General features: G+C 36.1%; 2 protein-coding genes across 2 annotated transcripts in view; both read right to left on the bottom strand.

Moving 5' to 3' along the window:
• Nucleotides 1–332: 332 nt before the first annotated feature.
• Nucleotides 333–3901, bottom strand: LOC139982923 (fibroblast growth factor receptor 3-like). Its single transcript, XM_071996128.1, has 6 exons — nt 3709–3901; nt 3359–3478; nt 2774–2888; nt 2112–2187; nt 1475–1556; nt 333–760 (listed from the first exon to the last, which is right to left on the bottom strand). Exons 1-6 carry the CDS (start codon nt 3730–3732, stop codon nt 683–685), a joined length of 495 nt encoding a protein of 164 aa, XP_071852229.1. The 5' UTR covers nt 3733–3901; the 3' UTR covers nt 333–682.
• A 2069-nt stretch (nt 3902–5970) lies between these two features.
• Nucleotides 5971–16391, bottom strand: part of LOC139983739 (uncharacterized) — a 30337-nt gene continuing 19916 nt past the window's right edge. Inside the window, exons 3-4 of the mRNA XM_071997469.1 lie at nt 6529–6610; nt 5971–6022 (exon numbers count right to left, since the gene is read on the bottom strand). Of these exons, the coding sequence (XP_071853570.1) occupies nt 5971–6022; nt 6529–6610 (134 nt within the window). The remainder of the gene's footprint in view (nt 6023–6528; nt 6611–16391) is intronic.

The raw sequence follows: 16391 nt of genomic DNA, 5'->3' as shown, positions 1-16391 counted from the left end.
TTAAAAGCCAAAATAAAACATGCATAATTCCTTACAACGATCAAAACAAGCTGTGCATGAGGAGTAGGGAGTGAATCGTACATTGTTAACTGTGATATATTAACATGGATCTATGCAAAGAAATGGAAAAAAAATATCTGAAAAATTAAAATAGCTATAAATGTGTGATATGTCATTTCGAGTTGGCTGTTAGTAGCAGGGCGGACTGATTACCGCCGAAACCGTGCACCACTGAATCACATGAGCCGAGGGCGTCGCATAAATGATCAATTTCCCCACTGTCATCAAATTGTATTTTTCGTCCGAAACTTCAAATGTAATGCTTTTTGTTAAGGTCTGAAGCACCATCGATTGGATTGCTGAGCCGGTAGCAATTGGCAATTATTCTCATTAAAAAGTTCTTAAAGTTTTACGAATCAACATGATAATGGTTAAGTATTACACCAGTGGATAACGTATCGTGGGCCCTCTGGAAGGGCCGACCACAATTAACCATCAACTAGTACATACACATCATCCACCTCTAGTTATTAGCATGGTCGATGTGTTATGCTCTAACAGTTTCCGGGGCCTTTCAGTTATCGTAGTAATTACCAACACCAATCGCCAATATTAGAAGCTAGTCACATCCAGTTCACACTCCAGCATGGTAGATATGTTCTGCATAGGTAGGTTGAGTGGTTTAAGAGGCTCTCATAGGTAAATACGTCGTCGGTATCGGTATCTCGTAAGAACTGTCCGTGATTAATTTTTCAAATACCTGTTGGGATAATGCGGGGACTTGTTACGCTATACTAACAGCAGATACATGTTACATAGAACACTATGAAATATGCTGTACATACTTGATACTTAAATATCTTTGCGTGAATGGATCCTACTACCAACTTTCAATTAAAAGGAAACAAGACACAAGGAAAACAATAAAACCAACTTATTGGTTTATACATGTTATCTAATATGAGCATCGAAGCAAGTCTCAAAAGTAGAAAGGCACTTGTCACATCTCACAAACTTTGAGTGGACAGTAGATATACATCAGTTAACATTCATATGCAAGGAGTACTACAGGATTGTTCGCGTTTCACAACACTAAAACTATTACGAAAGAATCTGAAGCAACAAAAGGTGGCATAAAACAATAGCTTGGCAATACCATAGCTATGTAAGATCTTAGTTGTTATTCATAACTTGCGCGATATTTCCCTTTTGTATTGCCCCCTTCGATTTTGCCACTATAGAATTGCAGTAAGACAGCAGATGTGATTAACAAAAACACAATAAAAAATGTTAAGACGTACCGAAAGTACAGCTATATTAAAAACTTTAATAAATTCAAGTAATTTTACTACTGTGCGTTATCATAGTACAACTTGACTTCGACAATTCCCTAGAACAAAGGACACACCCAAGCAAATTATAAAATAAGTTAGTTTATAAACTATCTTCTAATGATGAGTAATACATTACTTACAGCTACGAATGTACCCCTCAAATGATGAATGGAAGGTCGAAGAGAAGGATTATGATTCCAACAATCGAACAAGATTTGATCTCTGCAAATTTTTGAGAAATCCAATTCAAATAGTAAATCAACATATTTAGCGTACTATTTTAAATGTTGAAATGGAAATATGAAATACAAGAAGTATTAACAAATTCAGTAAGTTAAACTTTCATAATCATAGTGTCTTGTAAGATTTCACACTAGAATTCGTGAAGCTATTCTTTGGTTTAATAAAGGACACTTTCAACTTTGCACATATCAATCAGTATTAAATAACTCTAATTAAGTTAACAAAGAAACACTCATTTGGCTGAAAATACTCTTTAACTAACAGGCAAGCGCCCCTTGAAATAATACAATACTTTCATTTATAATAACCTACGTAAACTTACATATAAAAAAGAACTATACAAGCGCTATCATATTAACCTTCGTAAATCTAACTACAAAACTCGGATGCAGTCTGCGATGGTTGTACAACCTACAATTACTGCTAAATAGAAAACAAATACAGAACCAATTTCAAACCGACTTCAACTAGTCGGGAATGTGATTACTTCGGAACTTATAGAATAAGATGGTACCTTAAAGACTGACTTCTTACTTTATCTGTAAGTACTTCTCTGGCCAGGCTTCTTCGTCAAATCTTACTTTGTTTTCTACAGGAAATGGTGGGTTTCCTAAGAAATCCGGGAGTGTAGAAACTTTAAAAGTAGTCTGTCATGAATGTTGTCAAACTTGCCTTTTTGCATTCAGTCTATTTATACACGATGTTACCAATTGATAAAGATGCTGTAATTAATTTCAGACAGTTAAGTCTCTTTTTCTATTAAACTAACTTTAAATATAGATAAAAGCAGTAATATAGCTTTCTGTCATCAAAACAAAAACGAAAATTTGTGATTTTACAATTTGGTGCTGGACTGCAATCGATGATATGGCATGTACACTATATCTAGGTTTCTCTTAAATTATTATAAGTTAATTTTCTTTGTAGATTATTTACATGCTTTTCCTGATCAGAATAACTGTAATCTACGTGAGTTAGAATTAACTGAAATTCAGAACCTTGAGTTATATTTCATGTATTTATATTAACCGGGGATAAATGTAGTCAATCAAATTCAATTTAATTATGAATGTGAAATTGAAACATGTATCATTGTTTGTGTAATAACTGTAGTTGTCTGTTACAATAAGCACGATTTTTTTATTAGATATTTTATTGTTTGCTACCATTATTTGATTATTATTACATTTCTTTACCAGCTGCCATAATCTCCCATATTACCACTGCTGTAGACCACACGTCACTGGATTCTGTATACTGACTCAACAGTAACATTTCAGGTGGAAAATGGTTCAAAGTAACTGTAGGAATCTGATATAAAGAAAAGGTAATTTTTCATGAATCACGGTATTTCTATTAATATCTGAATACTTCAGATTACTTCAGGTAATACTTATCCACAATTAACTTAGTTGTACATTGTACACTTCTGTAAACATAGATTAAACGGTGATTTCAATTGCAGAAGACTTTTAATTGCCTTAATTAAAAAACGATAGCTAGAAATCCATGCATGATATTGAAGGTTTTTCAGCTTTCCAATCTAATAATAGTAATGAACATGTCTAATGAAATCCATAAAATATGCCAAAACTCCAAAGAGAACAAGCAATTCATCTAGAGTAGTCTGTTTCGGCTTGATCTCAATATAGTTTCACACCTTAGACTTCGTTAGCTTTAAACAAAAAAACACTTATACTGATCCTGAAGAATCAAGTAAAAGCAAACAAATGGAATTCTTAGCGAGCAATACCACGTTGATCAATAATTGAGTAATTTACCTGTGATTTTTTTAGAGCAGCTACCTTTTGTGCATCGCCGGCCAGACAGAAGTCAAATAATTTGACCTTCCCTTCCTTGGTTAGTAAAACCTTTTTGGTTGTTAAGCCAGGGTGAAGGAACTGACAGAATATGAAAATTTATTAGTTATTAATTAGATTGTTCAGAGACAAGTGGTTTCACGTACGCCTTCATGGTTGGCAGAAAGCTTGTTTTTTTTTTTAAAGAAAAGTAAGATACGAATGGCAACTTTACAATAAAGATTGATGATGTTGATGATAAAGATACCAACAGACAGTTAACTAAACTACAATAATTAGGTAATAGTTAAGGCAACTTTTTAATTTCTTACCCCGAATGTCGTAAGGATCTCCATTCTTTCCAAAACTCCAACTACGTGTTTGATGACGTCGGGCACTGACAATGAACTACAACAATAGTAGTCCCCTTTATCTTTAGTATCACGTGAAAAGACGCTCTGCAGATTTTCCCAATTGAGATGCTCACTAATAAGAAACAGTTTACCTAAAACAATAGAAGAAATCACAGATTTCAACAAAGAATTTGGTTTTAATATCTCTATACATATTGAAACTTTATTATCTAATCGTAAGGAAAATCTGGTTAGCTTAAGTATTAATTTGAATTATTATCTCTATTAATAAATTCTTCCGAGGATGATTAACTCCTTGATCGGACAATATATAATGATTCTAGACTCACTTAGAAGATCTTGTCGACTCCATATAGTGCAAGATAATTTTTTTAACATTTTCTTATTATTTATTCATTGGGCCCAACGATGTGAGTTTTAGTAAAAACAGTACCATTTATCTTTCCTCAAATACATTTTTACACCATAAGAAGTACAATTAGCAATTCACTGCTTTGGATAGAAATTGCTTAAATCTTCGCTAGATGGTTCGATGCTGGCAATTCGAGACATTTCTTGATGAAAGCTTCCCAATGAATTTCCTTCTTTCTAATAAGCTTTTCTGAAATAGGACATACGATATGTAAATGAAAGTGTTGCACAAGGACACTTAATATCGTTTTAATATTTAAATGAAATCAAATATAACATGATATTTGCATACAAGCTTCCCAGTTGTCAAATACAACAGAGCAATGAAAACACCTGTAAGTTTTAATTGACTGTATCAATAAATGAAAATGACGACGCTAACATCAACCTTGGATTATTGATATTTGTTATCACCAACTTGTCAGTGTTGTTATTACAACTCTGATTTTTGTTATCACTGACCTGTCAATGTTGTTACTACAACACACTTATTGGTCTCTTCAGCAAGATTGACAGATCCCATCCATCTTTTGTAGATTTTTCACATTTTGATATTTATGATGATGGAAATATCTTTCTCACTTAACATCCGGGGATCTTTTCCTGCAATCGCATCTGATGTATAATAGTAATCTGCCAAAGAAAAAGGATTCGTAAACGAAATATACATCAAGAATACAAACCGTTACCATTAGTAATTTAGACCAAAACCTCTGTTCTAAGTCAACATTTAAAACAAATAGCTGTCTAAAATGATTATTGCTATTGTTTTTTCTATGTTGGAGTTTCGTATATGCCTTCATTGAATCATACCTTTAAAATGATATTTATATTGAGTAACTTACTAAGGTCACTTCCTTCAGAATGGTGCGAGTTCTGCGAGTTGTCCTCGTCAATAGTTATCTCTGGTAATTCTTTCTTTCTACAGAAATAAACCACGAAGAACTCGGACATTCCATGATAATTCACACCAAGAGAGTATTAGCAACATTACACACCTTGTTATTACTTATATGATGCAAGTTATCTGCCAGTTTCGAAATCAAATAACTTAAGCATTTAAATATACAATCAATTACAAGCTAGAGTAAATTGATACATGAAGCTTACCTTCCTCCATTTTTATTGACTGTAAATGAAGTAAATATTTTGTTAAATTAATTCTTCTTTCATTATTTCCGTCTTTATTCAAGTATTGCAGGGTAGTAAATACATTATTTAGAGAACAAGTATTCTATTAAGGTTTGAATACAGTGAGTTTTAAGTAGGAATTGCAGCAACATGAAATAACACCATTGACATGCGGAACATTTTCATGTTGTTATAATCAACATTGATAAGTAATAAAACTTCTACTGCAAGGCTAATTTTATTAACGTGACTTACATAGTGTTGTAGCTAGAAGATTTCATATTACAATGTATTTGAACTAGTTCAAATCATTATCATGTTATTCAATATGGATCCTATAAAGGGTATTATGTCATCACTTTTATTTAAATTATGACTTGATATCAAAAGATCCCTTACTTGATTGATCGATATCTAAGGGTCCTTTGTCAAGTACGTTCATTTGATGACTTGGTACGATATGTTGATCACTAAATCCAAATTGAAGGAAACATAAAAATAATGTTATTTGTATTTTCATGTATTATTATGTTAACAACTCTATTGGCGGTTTTAAGTACGAGATTCACTAACCATACTTTTAGTAACGAACGAAGGACTGAGTTAAGGAAAGACGGGGTATGTGAGGAAGGAGGGGGGGGGGGTGGGGGAGTGAGTTGAGCTGGTCCCAAGTACAGATTAGTAGAACATGACTGTTTTCTCAAGACTCACCCTCCTCGGTTTCTTGACACTGAAGATTTAAGCAAAGAAAGGAAGAATAGTTATTCTGGGTTAAATCTGATTATAGATCACTTGATCAGACTTAATAACTCACTAACTCAGAGGTCAAGCTTATGCATTGTTACCATGCTTCAGTGTCGCGGTCATTGAACAAACTGACTATATGATCTATATCATCATATGAGTGTGACATCTTAAAACTTTCGTTCTATCTAATGTCACTGCATGAACTTTCAGTTTCTTATACTAAGTTGTTTTTTATGCAAGATACCTAACCAAATAAAATATGTACCAAAGTAATCCAAACTATTATCCATATGTCCATATTAGGATAATGTTTCCTAACATTTGTTCAATTATCTTCACTTTCGTAAACTGGTAAAACCTGAGGATTTTATCAAACAAAATGTTTAATTAAACTGTTTTCACAGTCTCAATCATATTCAAGTTTAACTGTGGGTAGAATGCTTATACCTACATCTAAATTTCCTGACTGTGAAACAAGTACAAACTAACAGGCAACTGGAAATGGACCCGAAAACAGCCACAATCACCCAAATGTTTTCTAAAGCGCTTTCTCCTGTTGTCTGTACAGTTGCTGTAAGAAATAAGCAAAGAGAGTGTTCGTCTTTGAGATGCAAGGGATCAGACTTCCGTCCATGACTACATAATATGAACGTGGTGATGACTTTACATGTAAATTTTACCCATTACACACATACGGCTCCTTCACTTAAAACCTGAATTGTTCAGGCTATGTCATTATATGATGTACAAACATCAACCAGCTACTACTTGCGTGAAAATTGACTATATTGTCAGTTGTAGATATGGGTTGGACCTTTATTATCAAATTCCTTCAAAAATCGTAGCCTATGTGATAACTTCACATGGTCACCATTGCAATGATCAGTGCCAATTTTGATTTTGCTGACTAAGTTTTCATGTGGATCTCCACTCAATAATATAGTGTCTGTCCATGCTAACCTTTGTATAAACGAGCTGAAACAAAATGGAACTCCCATACCTATGTGTCTGTGGTAACAACCTATTCACTACTTTGAATAAAAATCATTCCCGCCTCCCCTCCCTCAGATGGTGGGTCATACCGCCATTAAATTCTTTAAATATTACTACATTCTGTTATGCATGTCAAAAAGGGACTATAATACGTAAACATTTGTCAAATAAACTTTAATCAAAATTATCTCTAACGAATAGTCATTCGGTAATTTTAAGGGGAAATAAATCTTAGTCCTTTTCCTGTTATATTGAAGTATTCATGCAAGAAATATTCAAGTAAATATATGTTATTATATATATATATATATGTTATTATATATATATATATATATATATATATATATATATATATATATATATATGTGTGTGTGTGTGTGTAAATGTCAATAAAATCTTATATAGCACACTAGGCGCCATGCATCTGTGCGCTTTACAAACAATCTAGAAAATACAATGACATAAAACAATAAATAGAAAAAACAGTAAATACATAAACCATCTTCAGATAAATACAGGAATATGAGATCGAAAAACTATTAAAAGCACTGGTTAAGCGTAAAGCGATTAAACAGAATTACTACAAAATGTACAATTTGAATGCTAAAAAGTGAAAATTCGAATTGAAGCTAGAACATAAAAACCAACACGACAGAACAACAAAAAATCAAAAAAATCTTAGAAACCATCTTTGTAGTGCTTTCGAAAGAGATGAGTTTTCAGGTGTGACTTGAAGGAGGTGAAGTCCGTGCTCATACGAATTCCGGGAGGCAGCTTGTTCCAAAGATCAGGTACGGCGACCGAGAATGCTGTAGGACCATAGTGCTTCTTGTTATTGGTGTTGCGAGGAACGAGAGTGAATGGCTTAGAGCGAAGGGCGCGTTTGGGTACCCGAGGTGTGATCAACTCAGACAGGTAAGACGGTGCCATTCCGTGTATGCATTTAAATGCAGTAATGAAAATTTTGAATGTTATGCGTTGGTGTATAGGTAGCTAATGTAGAACGTAGAGGATAGGAGTTATGTGTTCGTGACGTCTTGAACGAGTGATCATGCGAGCGGTTGCGTTTTGGATAGTCTGTAGAGGATGAAGTGCAGTTTTACAAAGACCGTTCAGAAGAGCATTAAAATAGTCAAGACGGGATGTAATAAAAGCATGTACTAGGCTTTCTGTGAGGGTACGGTTAAAAAGACGACGAATTCGACCAATCTTTCATAATCCGAATGAAGTTGATTTGCATATTTGATTGATGTTCTCGTCCATGAGGCCAGATTGATCGAAATATACTCCTAAGTTGCGAACCAGTGGTACCGATGAAACTTCGGAAGATCCTACACAAAGCGACTCTAGTTTATTAGCTTTAGCTTTAAATTTCGAAGTGAAATGAATAACCTCAGTCTTGCTGTCGTTTAGAACCAGTAGATTCTCTCTCATCCAGACTCTTATCTCATCGATACATGCTTCGATTCTAGATTGAGCGTCGCCCTTGCGTTTGGAAGCGATCTATAGCTGGGTGTCTTCTGCAAATAACATGGGTTACAATCCGTGAAGAATGGTGATATCCTCGAGTGGCGCCGTATGAAGAGTATTGGTCCAAGCGTTGTTCCTTGCGGGACGTCGCAAATGGGTGTGGTCTCGTCTGATTTGTTGGACGTAACTGCAACGTACTGCTTCCCGTCTTTTAGGTACGAACTGAACCATTCCAAGACGGTACCAGTGAAACCAATGGTGAACTCAAGACGATGTAGCAGGATATTGTGATCAATGCTTTCGAAAGCGGCGCTCAAGTCCACAAAAGTAGCAATAACACGTCCTGTTTCTTATCTAGGGCCATTATTATGTCGTTATAGACACGTATTAGTGCGGACTCGGTACTGTTGTTCACCCTGTATGCTGATTGAAATTTCAGCAAAGTCCATGTAGAGCGAGGTCCGCGTCGATTTGCTTCTTTACAACCTGTTCTATTAGTTTTGCTATGTATGGAATGTTTGCAACTGGACGATAGTTCTTCAGCACGTTCTCATCAATATTTGCCTTCTTTGGCAGAGGGCGAATAACTGCGAGTTTGAGACTTCTTGGGAAGATTCTACTCATGAGAGAAAAGTTGATGATCCTAGTCTTTATCGACACTGTGACCGATGTGACCTTTTACCCCTCTGCTCCCCCTTCACACACCCGGATCGGATTAGTTTCTCCACAAACTCGTCAGTAACTGGAGTGAATTCTGTTAGGTGATGATGTGGATGGTCAAGTTTATGTGGTGCCACAGGAATAGATAGATGACTTCTGAACTCGAGTACTCGACTGTCGAAGAATTCGGAAAAATGCGTTAGCCACTTTGCTCATTGGAATATTATATGGCATTACAGCGGTTACAGCTTTTTTACCGCCAATCAAATCATCAACGTCGTTGAAAAGCTGTTTGGAAGACGCTGTCTCAGTCCTACCGCGATGGACGGCAGTCTTGGTCGTGTCGATGTTTCGATGATACACGTCCGAAGCGGTTCGGTAAATCTGCAAGTCGATTGATATTTGAGACTTTCGCCATCGTTGTTCCAGCCGGCGGACATTGTTCCGCTCATCAGTGAGTGCGTCCGTCCACCATCGAGCACGCGGTTTGTCAATAACTGTCTTCTTCTGGATAGGGGCAAGTTCATCCAAAGCCTCGGATGCAGCATCAAAGTATGCACATGTCAATGCGTCGGGATCAGGATTAGGCGGGACTGGGGCATCGCCTTGCTGGGACTTGTTGAAAGCTTCCCCCAGTTTCTTCGCCAGAACTTCAGTGCCAATACCCGAGAGACGACGGCGTTCAATATCCACATGGGTGTTGGGCGGACGGCGAACGTTAGGCCGAAATGAGTGCAGTGGTGGTCAGACATCATCCTAGGTCCCACGATCCAATTAGACACGATGGTATCCGACTCGCGCGTGATCATCAGGTCTATGACCGCTTTTGTGCGTGGCTCCAGAGACCAATTGGCATAAGCACAATCGTGACAGTAAATTAGCGAATATCAGATGGTCTGGGTCGTTTGGTTCATGACAGTGAAAGTTAAAATCACCAGTAATCAGAAGGTGACCAGGACTGTCGAGAATATTCTCCATTAATGTAGAGAAGTCCGGGAGAAAATGCTATATTGACGAGGATTTATTACTGACTGAAGGTGGCGGCCGGTATACTAAGAGCTCAGAAGGGGTGTCAACAATGCTGTGTTTGAACGACTTGAACTTTGTCGAAGGATGCCGTTTCAATGTTAGATTTTTACGTGTAATAAAGACGACACCGCCTTCTCTCCGTTGAGCTCTCGGGAAGTGGGTAACGTCGTAACCAGACAAACTCAGTCGGAGTCCAAGCGTCGGATCGTTTTGGTTTTTGAGCCATGTCTCAGTGAGCAGAAAATATCCTTTCCATTTTCTAAAATTCAGCCTATCAAGGCACCGGTTCTCTCTCGGATCGATCTCGCGTTCCACAGATAACATTGAAGTTTTAACTTGGTCACAAAAGCATCCTCACGTGGGATTTGACGAATGACGCTCAGCTGATTTCCGTTCAAATTAACATCCGAACAAAGAGGGTGATACCCAATGACAGTTTCAATCGATTTAATGTAGTCAACAAGAGTCAACACTCAAAGCCGGACGATGCGTGGAGATTGTTTCACAGGTCAAACTTCACTGTAAATTATTTGAATAGGCTGGGTTGGTGCAGTACTTAGAGACGGGGTAGGCCTTTTGTGCTTTAATCCCGATTTAGAGCCACGAGGTCTTATAAAATATTCAATTCGTTTCCCTGCTTGAATACCTATATCTTAGTTGAAGTTATTGTTCCGCAGTGACAGTAGTGTGGAGTGAGAGAACACCAATCTGGCGGCCATCTCAATCTTAGACACAAATTATAGAAACATTAAACGTCCATTTAGCCAAAATACTGGCTAAAATCTCGAAAAACAGTGCACATTATGATAGTTCATGATCTGCATTAGCTATGTGCTTAAAATCAGCGATGAATCAACCGAGTAGCTGAGTAAAGTCCGAGAAAATGCGAGAGCGATTTAAAGTTGGCAGCCGTCAACACAGCGCCAGAAGCAAAGATATATATGCCTATAAAGAGTGGTTATTCTGTTTAAAATTGTCAGATTCAAAGCGCTAGGGGTGCATTCTGTACAATCTTTAACACTTGGGTAATACGCTCTTAATGACAGTTATTCGAAGCCAATTTATACGCTTTAACACTCCTGTAGAATCACTGTGGTCGAGTGGTACGGACTTCGGTTCGTGACACGAAGATCCGGGCTCGATTTCTACCTTCGCCTGATGAGTCCCAAAAAGACGAAACCGGTCGTGGACTGGAAATTTTCCGGTGTATTTAACTTTATTTAATTACTATATCTGTCATACCAGTTGCTGCGCATTCTTATATATAGATAAATGTTTTCCACTCACTACGATTTCAATTATATATATATATATATATATATATTATATATATATATATATATATATTATATATATATATATATATATATACATATACATATATATATATATATATATACATATACATATATATATATATATAAATAACTTGAATTTAATGACAGCAGATAAGTTCTGACTGTCAGTAGTAGGCCGTAAGCTTTTGGTTGTGTTAGTGTACACATTTGTGACAACACAAGGTTGGAGTATGAATAGATAAACTTTAGCATCTCGCACACGTTATTGCACATATTTGACTTGATTCCATTGCCAAATATGGCTGAAGGAGCGCCCAGGGGGACCGAACATTGTTTATACATATATTCTTATACAGTACACCTCATTTGTGGACATATCTGATATATCTGCTATTGGTTGTTCTTGCACTGCTTGTTTTGACCAGATAGATATCACGGACAAGTCAAATGGCTTTACTCCGTTTGCAATTTATTTCAAAACAGTCAAGGAAACGATTGCCAAAACACTTATCGGAATCGAAATGACCATAGCAGCGGGAAAATGTTGTTGTCCGTATTTTTGCGTTCTTAAATTCACACTGTTTATCTTTCTAGGTACCATTATAACGTGCTACCTGACTGTAGCTTCCCAGTGCGAGTGATCAATTTCAACAGCTGATTGACTTGATTTCCTTATCAAATTCACTTTAGTAAGTATTGCGAATTAAGTTCCTCAAAGCAAACATGTAGCTATCAAATGTAAATTACTCAACAACAGTAACTACCTTTAAGATAGCGCTGGTATAAGTTTCTCCGATGGTACCTTTGCTAAGACACGTAACAAAAGTCGTTCCAGGGAAAGGCTCAATTGTCATCGATAGCGAGGAATGGTAAATGCTGATATCGTCTTGAATTACAGTTTCAGTATTGCAGAGAGAACCCCCGAGATCTTCATAATCGTGCAACCAAACTAGTTTCACATTAGGCATAGTTCCATTAGCATGACAAGTTAATGTAAGCTTTCTATTTGTTTCGGTGTAAACTTCAGTAACGATTTCACTATTACACACGGTAAAATACATCAATAGAGATACTGTATCAAAAGAAATTGCCGTGTGAATAAATATTAGCAAGTTCGAACGTGTGTACAAGCATGCGTTGTTTATACATATGCTACGCTATTTCAAACTAACCAGCCAACTAACCAACCAATCTAACAATCTACCGAGTAACTATTAAATAGAATCCGATACATTGCCATGTTTACGCACCTAAAGAAAACATATTTACTTTTATAAAATTAACAAAAGACACCAACCAAGCAGTGTAATGATAATGCTATACGTAATGTATGTTCTTGTGGTATACAACGTAATCTTTACTTTAAAGAGAAAACAATTTTATTATCTTAGATGAAACAACCATCTCAATGTTTTTTTATGATTGGAAATATGATTAAATTAACCTAATCTACTTTGACTGGCTAAGCCCTAAGTTCTTTCAGGGAATGGATTACAACAGGTGATTTGTCATGTCATCACGGAAAAAATCTTTCAGTAAGATACAGTTGGAATTTTGGCTTAGCTGTCAACGTCGTTCTGTGAATCATTTAAACGTAATATTATAAATAAAAACAATTTAACAAAATTCAAAAGGCTATGATGGCATCATTCACTTTGTATTTGCCAGAAGTGCACTTACAAACTTCGCCAAATCTGAAAAAATGTGCAATATAAGGACGTGACGTGACCTAAAGGTGCAAAAAATTAACTTTAGTCATGGAATGTCTTTTCAAAGCACAAACTCAAATGATAAACATGCTGTTTACCTCCAACGTCGATGTAATACGATGCAATTGCCCCTGTCTCGGTAAAGCAGACGTAGATGCCTTCATGATCAAGCGTTACATTACCTATGTAAAGTGATCCATTTCTATGTAATTGCACTTGATTCCCTAGATTATGTCCAACATTAACTGCATTTGAATAAATGGTTTCACCATTGTACTTCCAGCGATATGCAGCGGAGCTGTTTCGAAAGCAATCCAAAATTACTGAATCATAATACGTTAAAGTCTTATGAATTGTCTGGATGGAATAAACTACTATAAGTAGTGAAAAATATAAAGCACTCTTGAAGCATCCGCCTTGGTTCATCATCACGACTTCTTAACGCAAAGAATATACGCGTGTTCACTTGGAGAACTCAATGAGCAGCCTCTCATATGTTAACGAAGTTAACATTAACTGTGAGAGATTACAGCAGCTGAAATCAAATGATTTAGTTATGCTAATGACCTGATTTATTGGCACAATAGCGACATGTTTTAAGTTTGTGATGGCGGTAAACAGAATTACTTTATATCAGCTTTAATAAATTTTGAGTAGACGGAATCCTAGACGGCTGAGATGTAAGGGAACGGAAACGTTCTCAAATGAAGAGAAGTAGTTGATACAGTGGAAAAAAAAGTATACTTGAACTCTCCAAAAATGGCAACGGTAAAACAATGAAGAGAAAATTGCTCACGATGGTGAGAAATGCTTTAAAGTGTGCACCATATACTATTTGAAAATGTCCGTTACGTTTGATGTGTGTGAGTACATGTGTGAGAATATGAGTACATTGCATTTGACACCGTAATGATATTGACAGACATTCCAATTCCCAAGGGAACTACAACATTATTTGTTGAAATGCACCTTGAATAGGATGTCCGTCCCTAGGCAAAGCTTGTTCAATTACAACTCTTACAAACAAATCAAATAATAATAAAAAAAATGTAACATCACAAGAACTCCATCGGCATTGGCACAGTGACCTGAGCGGTGTTTAAAGGTATTTTGAGACCTGTAATTCTACTATTGTGGTCATATTATGTGACTGTATTAGATACCAGACATTTTTCCCGCAATTATTTAAGCAAGAAAACGTAAAGTGTACAGGAATATTTCCATTTAATGGGTCGTTTGCTACATGGATTGATTGGGTTATGTTTCCTTTCATAGCTCAGACCAAAGAATGTATGGTTTTACACGCTACTTGATATACATTAATTTACTGAAAAGCATCAGATTCATTTAAAAATTTACATTTAGGATTGAGTAACCTGTTTGAGAGAAAAAAACTTAACGAGTGCGGTAATCATTCACGTTTTAGAGTAACCATTGACTCATCCCTTTTCCGTGTACCTTTTTCATCTTAGTTCCTATTAATAATTGTTTTAGAATTTCCTTGCACTTAGAGAAAGGTAGAAACACATTGGCAGGTGTGGGAGCATCCCGTCGCAAAATTTCGTATCAATTATGTCAAATATTGATGCTGGAATTTTTGTATTATTTTCCTTTAAACTTTATGCGTTTAGCGCTTTTAGAAAGTTGATTTTAAATCTCAATTCATGTTACCTACTAATCTAGTCCATGATTAGGCGATAGTAAAATGGTACACAGTTTGAAGTGGACAGTTATAAATTAATTAAGTTCAGTAAACTCTGCCTCAATTTTTTTGGTATATTAATGGTGATCTTTTAATTTCTGTTAACCTTTTGTAAATTTTCGGTTAACATATATAGTTATTCTCGTACTTGAAACCTCTCCTGTTGTTGGAGAAAGTTACCACGGGTATTCTTCATTGTTTTATTATTTCTAGCTAAGTTAGGGAAATTATTTCGTAAAATTGTGGTTCTCAATGTGAGTTAGATATGAAGGAACGATCAAAATAGCTGGAGAGAAGTTACGTGAACTTCTTTATTGCAGTAGGTGGGTATGATTGTTCATAATCACGAGGCGGTGTTAAAGTGCCTGATTTTTCACAATACCGTTCTTTTTACCGACGAGTGTACCACAAAACATCGCGGCTAAAACGGCAGTAAAACCCAAACTGAATTTCTCAGCAACGAAAATGCCCTACTCCCACGCCCGACTACCCTTCCCCAAACGTCAAAGCCTTCAAAAATACAAACGCCTCCACCCCCCAGCAACAAGTCATTCAAAGTAGGGGATGTTTGACACCAGGAAGAATACATAAATTATACCATTGGTAAGACTAGGGTGTTTAATAGTATATCGCAGAGAGAATACCTGCCTGTTAAAATAGCCGTTGAGATTGTACTTTTTATTTCAATGGTTATCACAACTAAGTGTATGGGCTTTTGTTTGACATCGACTTATCAGACTTTGATCTTTCTTCTCTAACAATACAAACAATGCATAACTCAACAACACGTATCAGTTTCACTTTTGTATAGTACTGTGTATATACACAGTATATATCAGTAAGTAATAGATCCTACGGCGGGCGGTCAGTATCGGATCACGGGATTGACACAAATATAAACCGCTTCAAACTGGTTCGAGTGGGATTAATTTAACATACACCGATTTGTATGTTTGTATGTTTTTTAACATGACGCAACCACCATAAACATTACCATCACACTAACACTAAATGGAATCCAAATATAGGTTAAATGTTGAAGTCTTAAAATCGTATCCTTATGCAAACCAAATTCGATAGGGAAACAATTACTAATAGTTGCAAAATTATTCTTCAATCTATCGTTAACTGATACTTGGTACGCACCACAGATATTGCTTTTTATTAAGAAACATGTATATATGTACTATTATTTTTCGTGGGAGGGTTGATCCGAGGGAGCTGGTTCTTGCAAATACTTTATGCTGATGACACACAAAATATACATGGTTTGTAATAAGTCTTCTGATGTTACTAACGTAGTCGAGGAATGCCTTGAAGATATTTGTACCTGGATAAAACCTTACCTACTTATCCTCAATTCAGAAAAAAACCCAGGTTACTCATTCAACTGAACTCAATGAGAATCGGTAAGTCCGTTATTACCCCCTCAAGCTCTGTTCGTAATCTTGGTGTTCATTTTGAATCCAGTGGAAATTTGTCTAGTTACGT

Source organism: Apostichopus japonicus, chromosome 16, assembly GCF_037975245.1.
Source record: "Apostichopus japonicus isolate 1M-3 chromosome 16, ASM3797524v1, whole genome shotgun sequence".
NCBI lineage: Eukaryota > Metazoa > Echinodermata > Holothuroidea > Aspidochirotida > Stichopodidae > Apostichopus > Apostichopus japonicus.
Note: the sequence above shows the minus strand (reverse complement) of the source record. Positions and strands in the feature narration are given on the sequence as shown.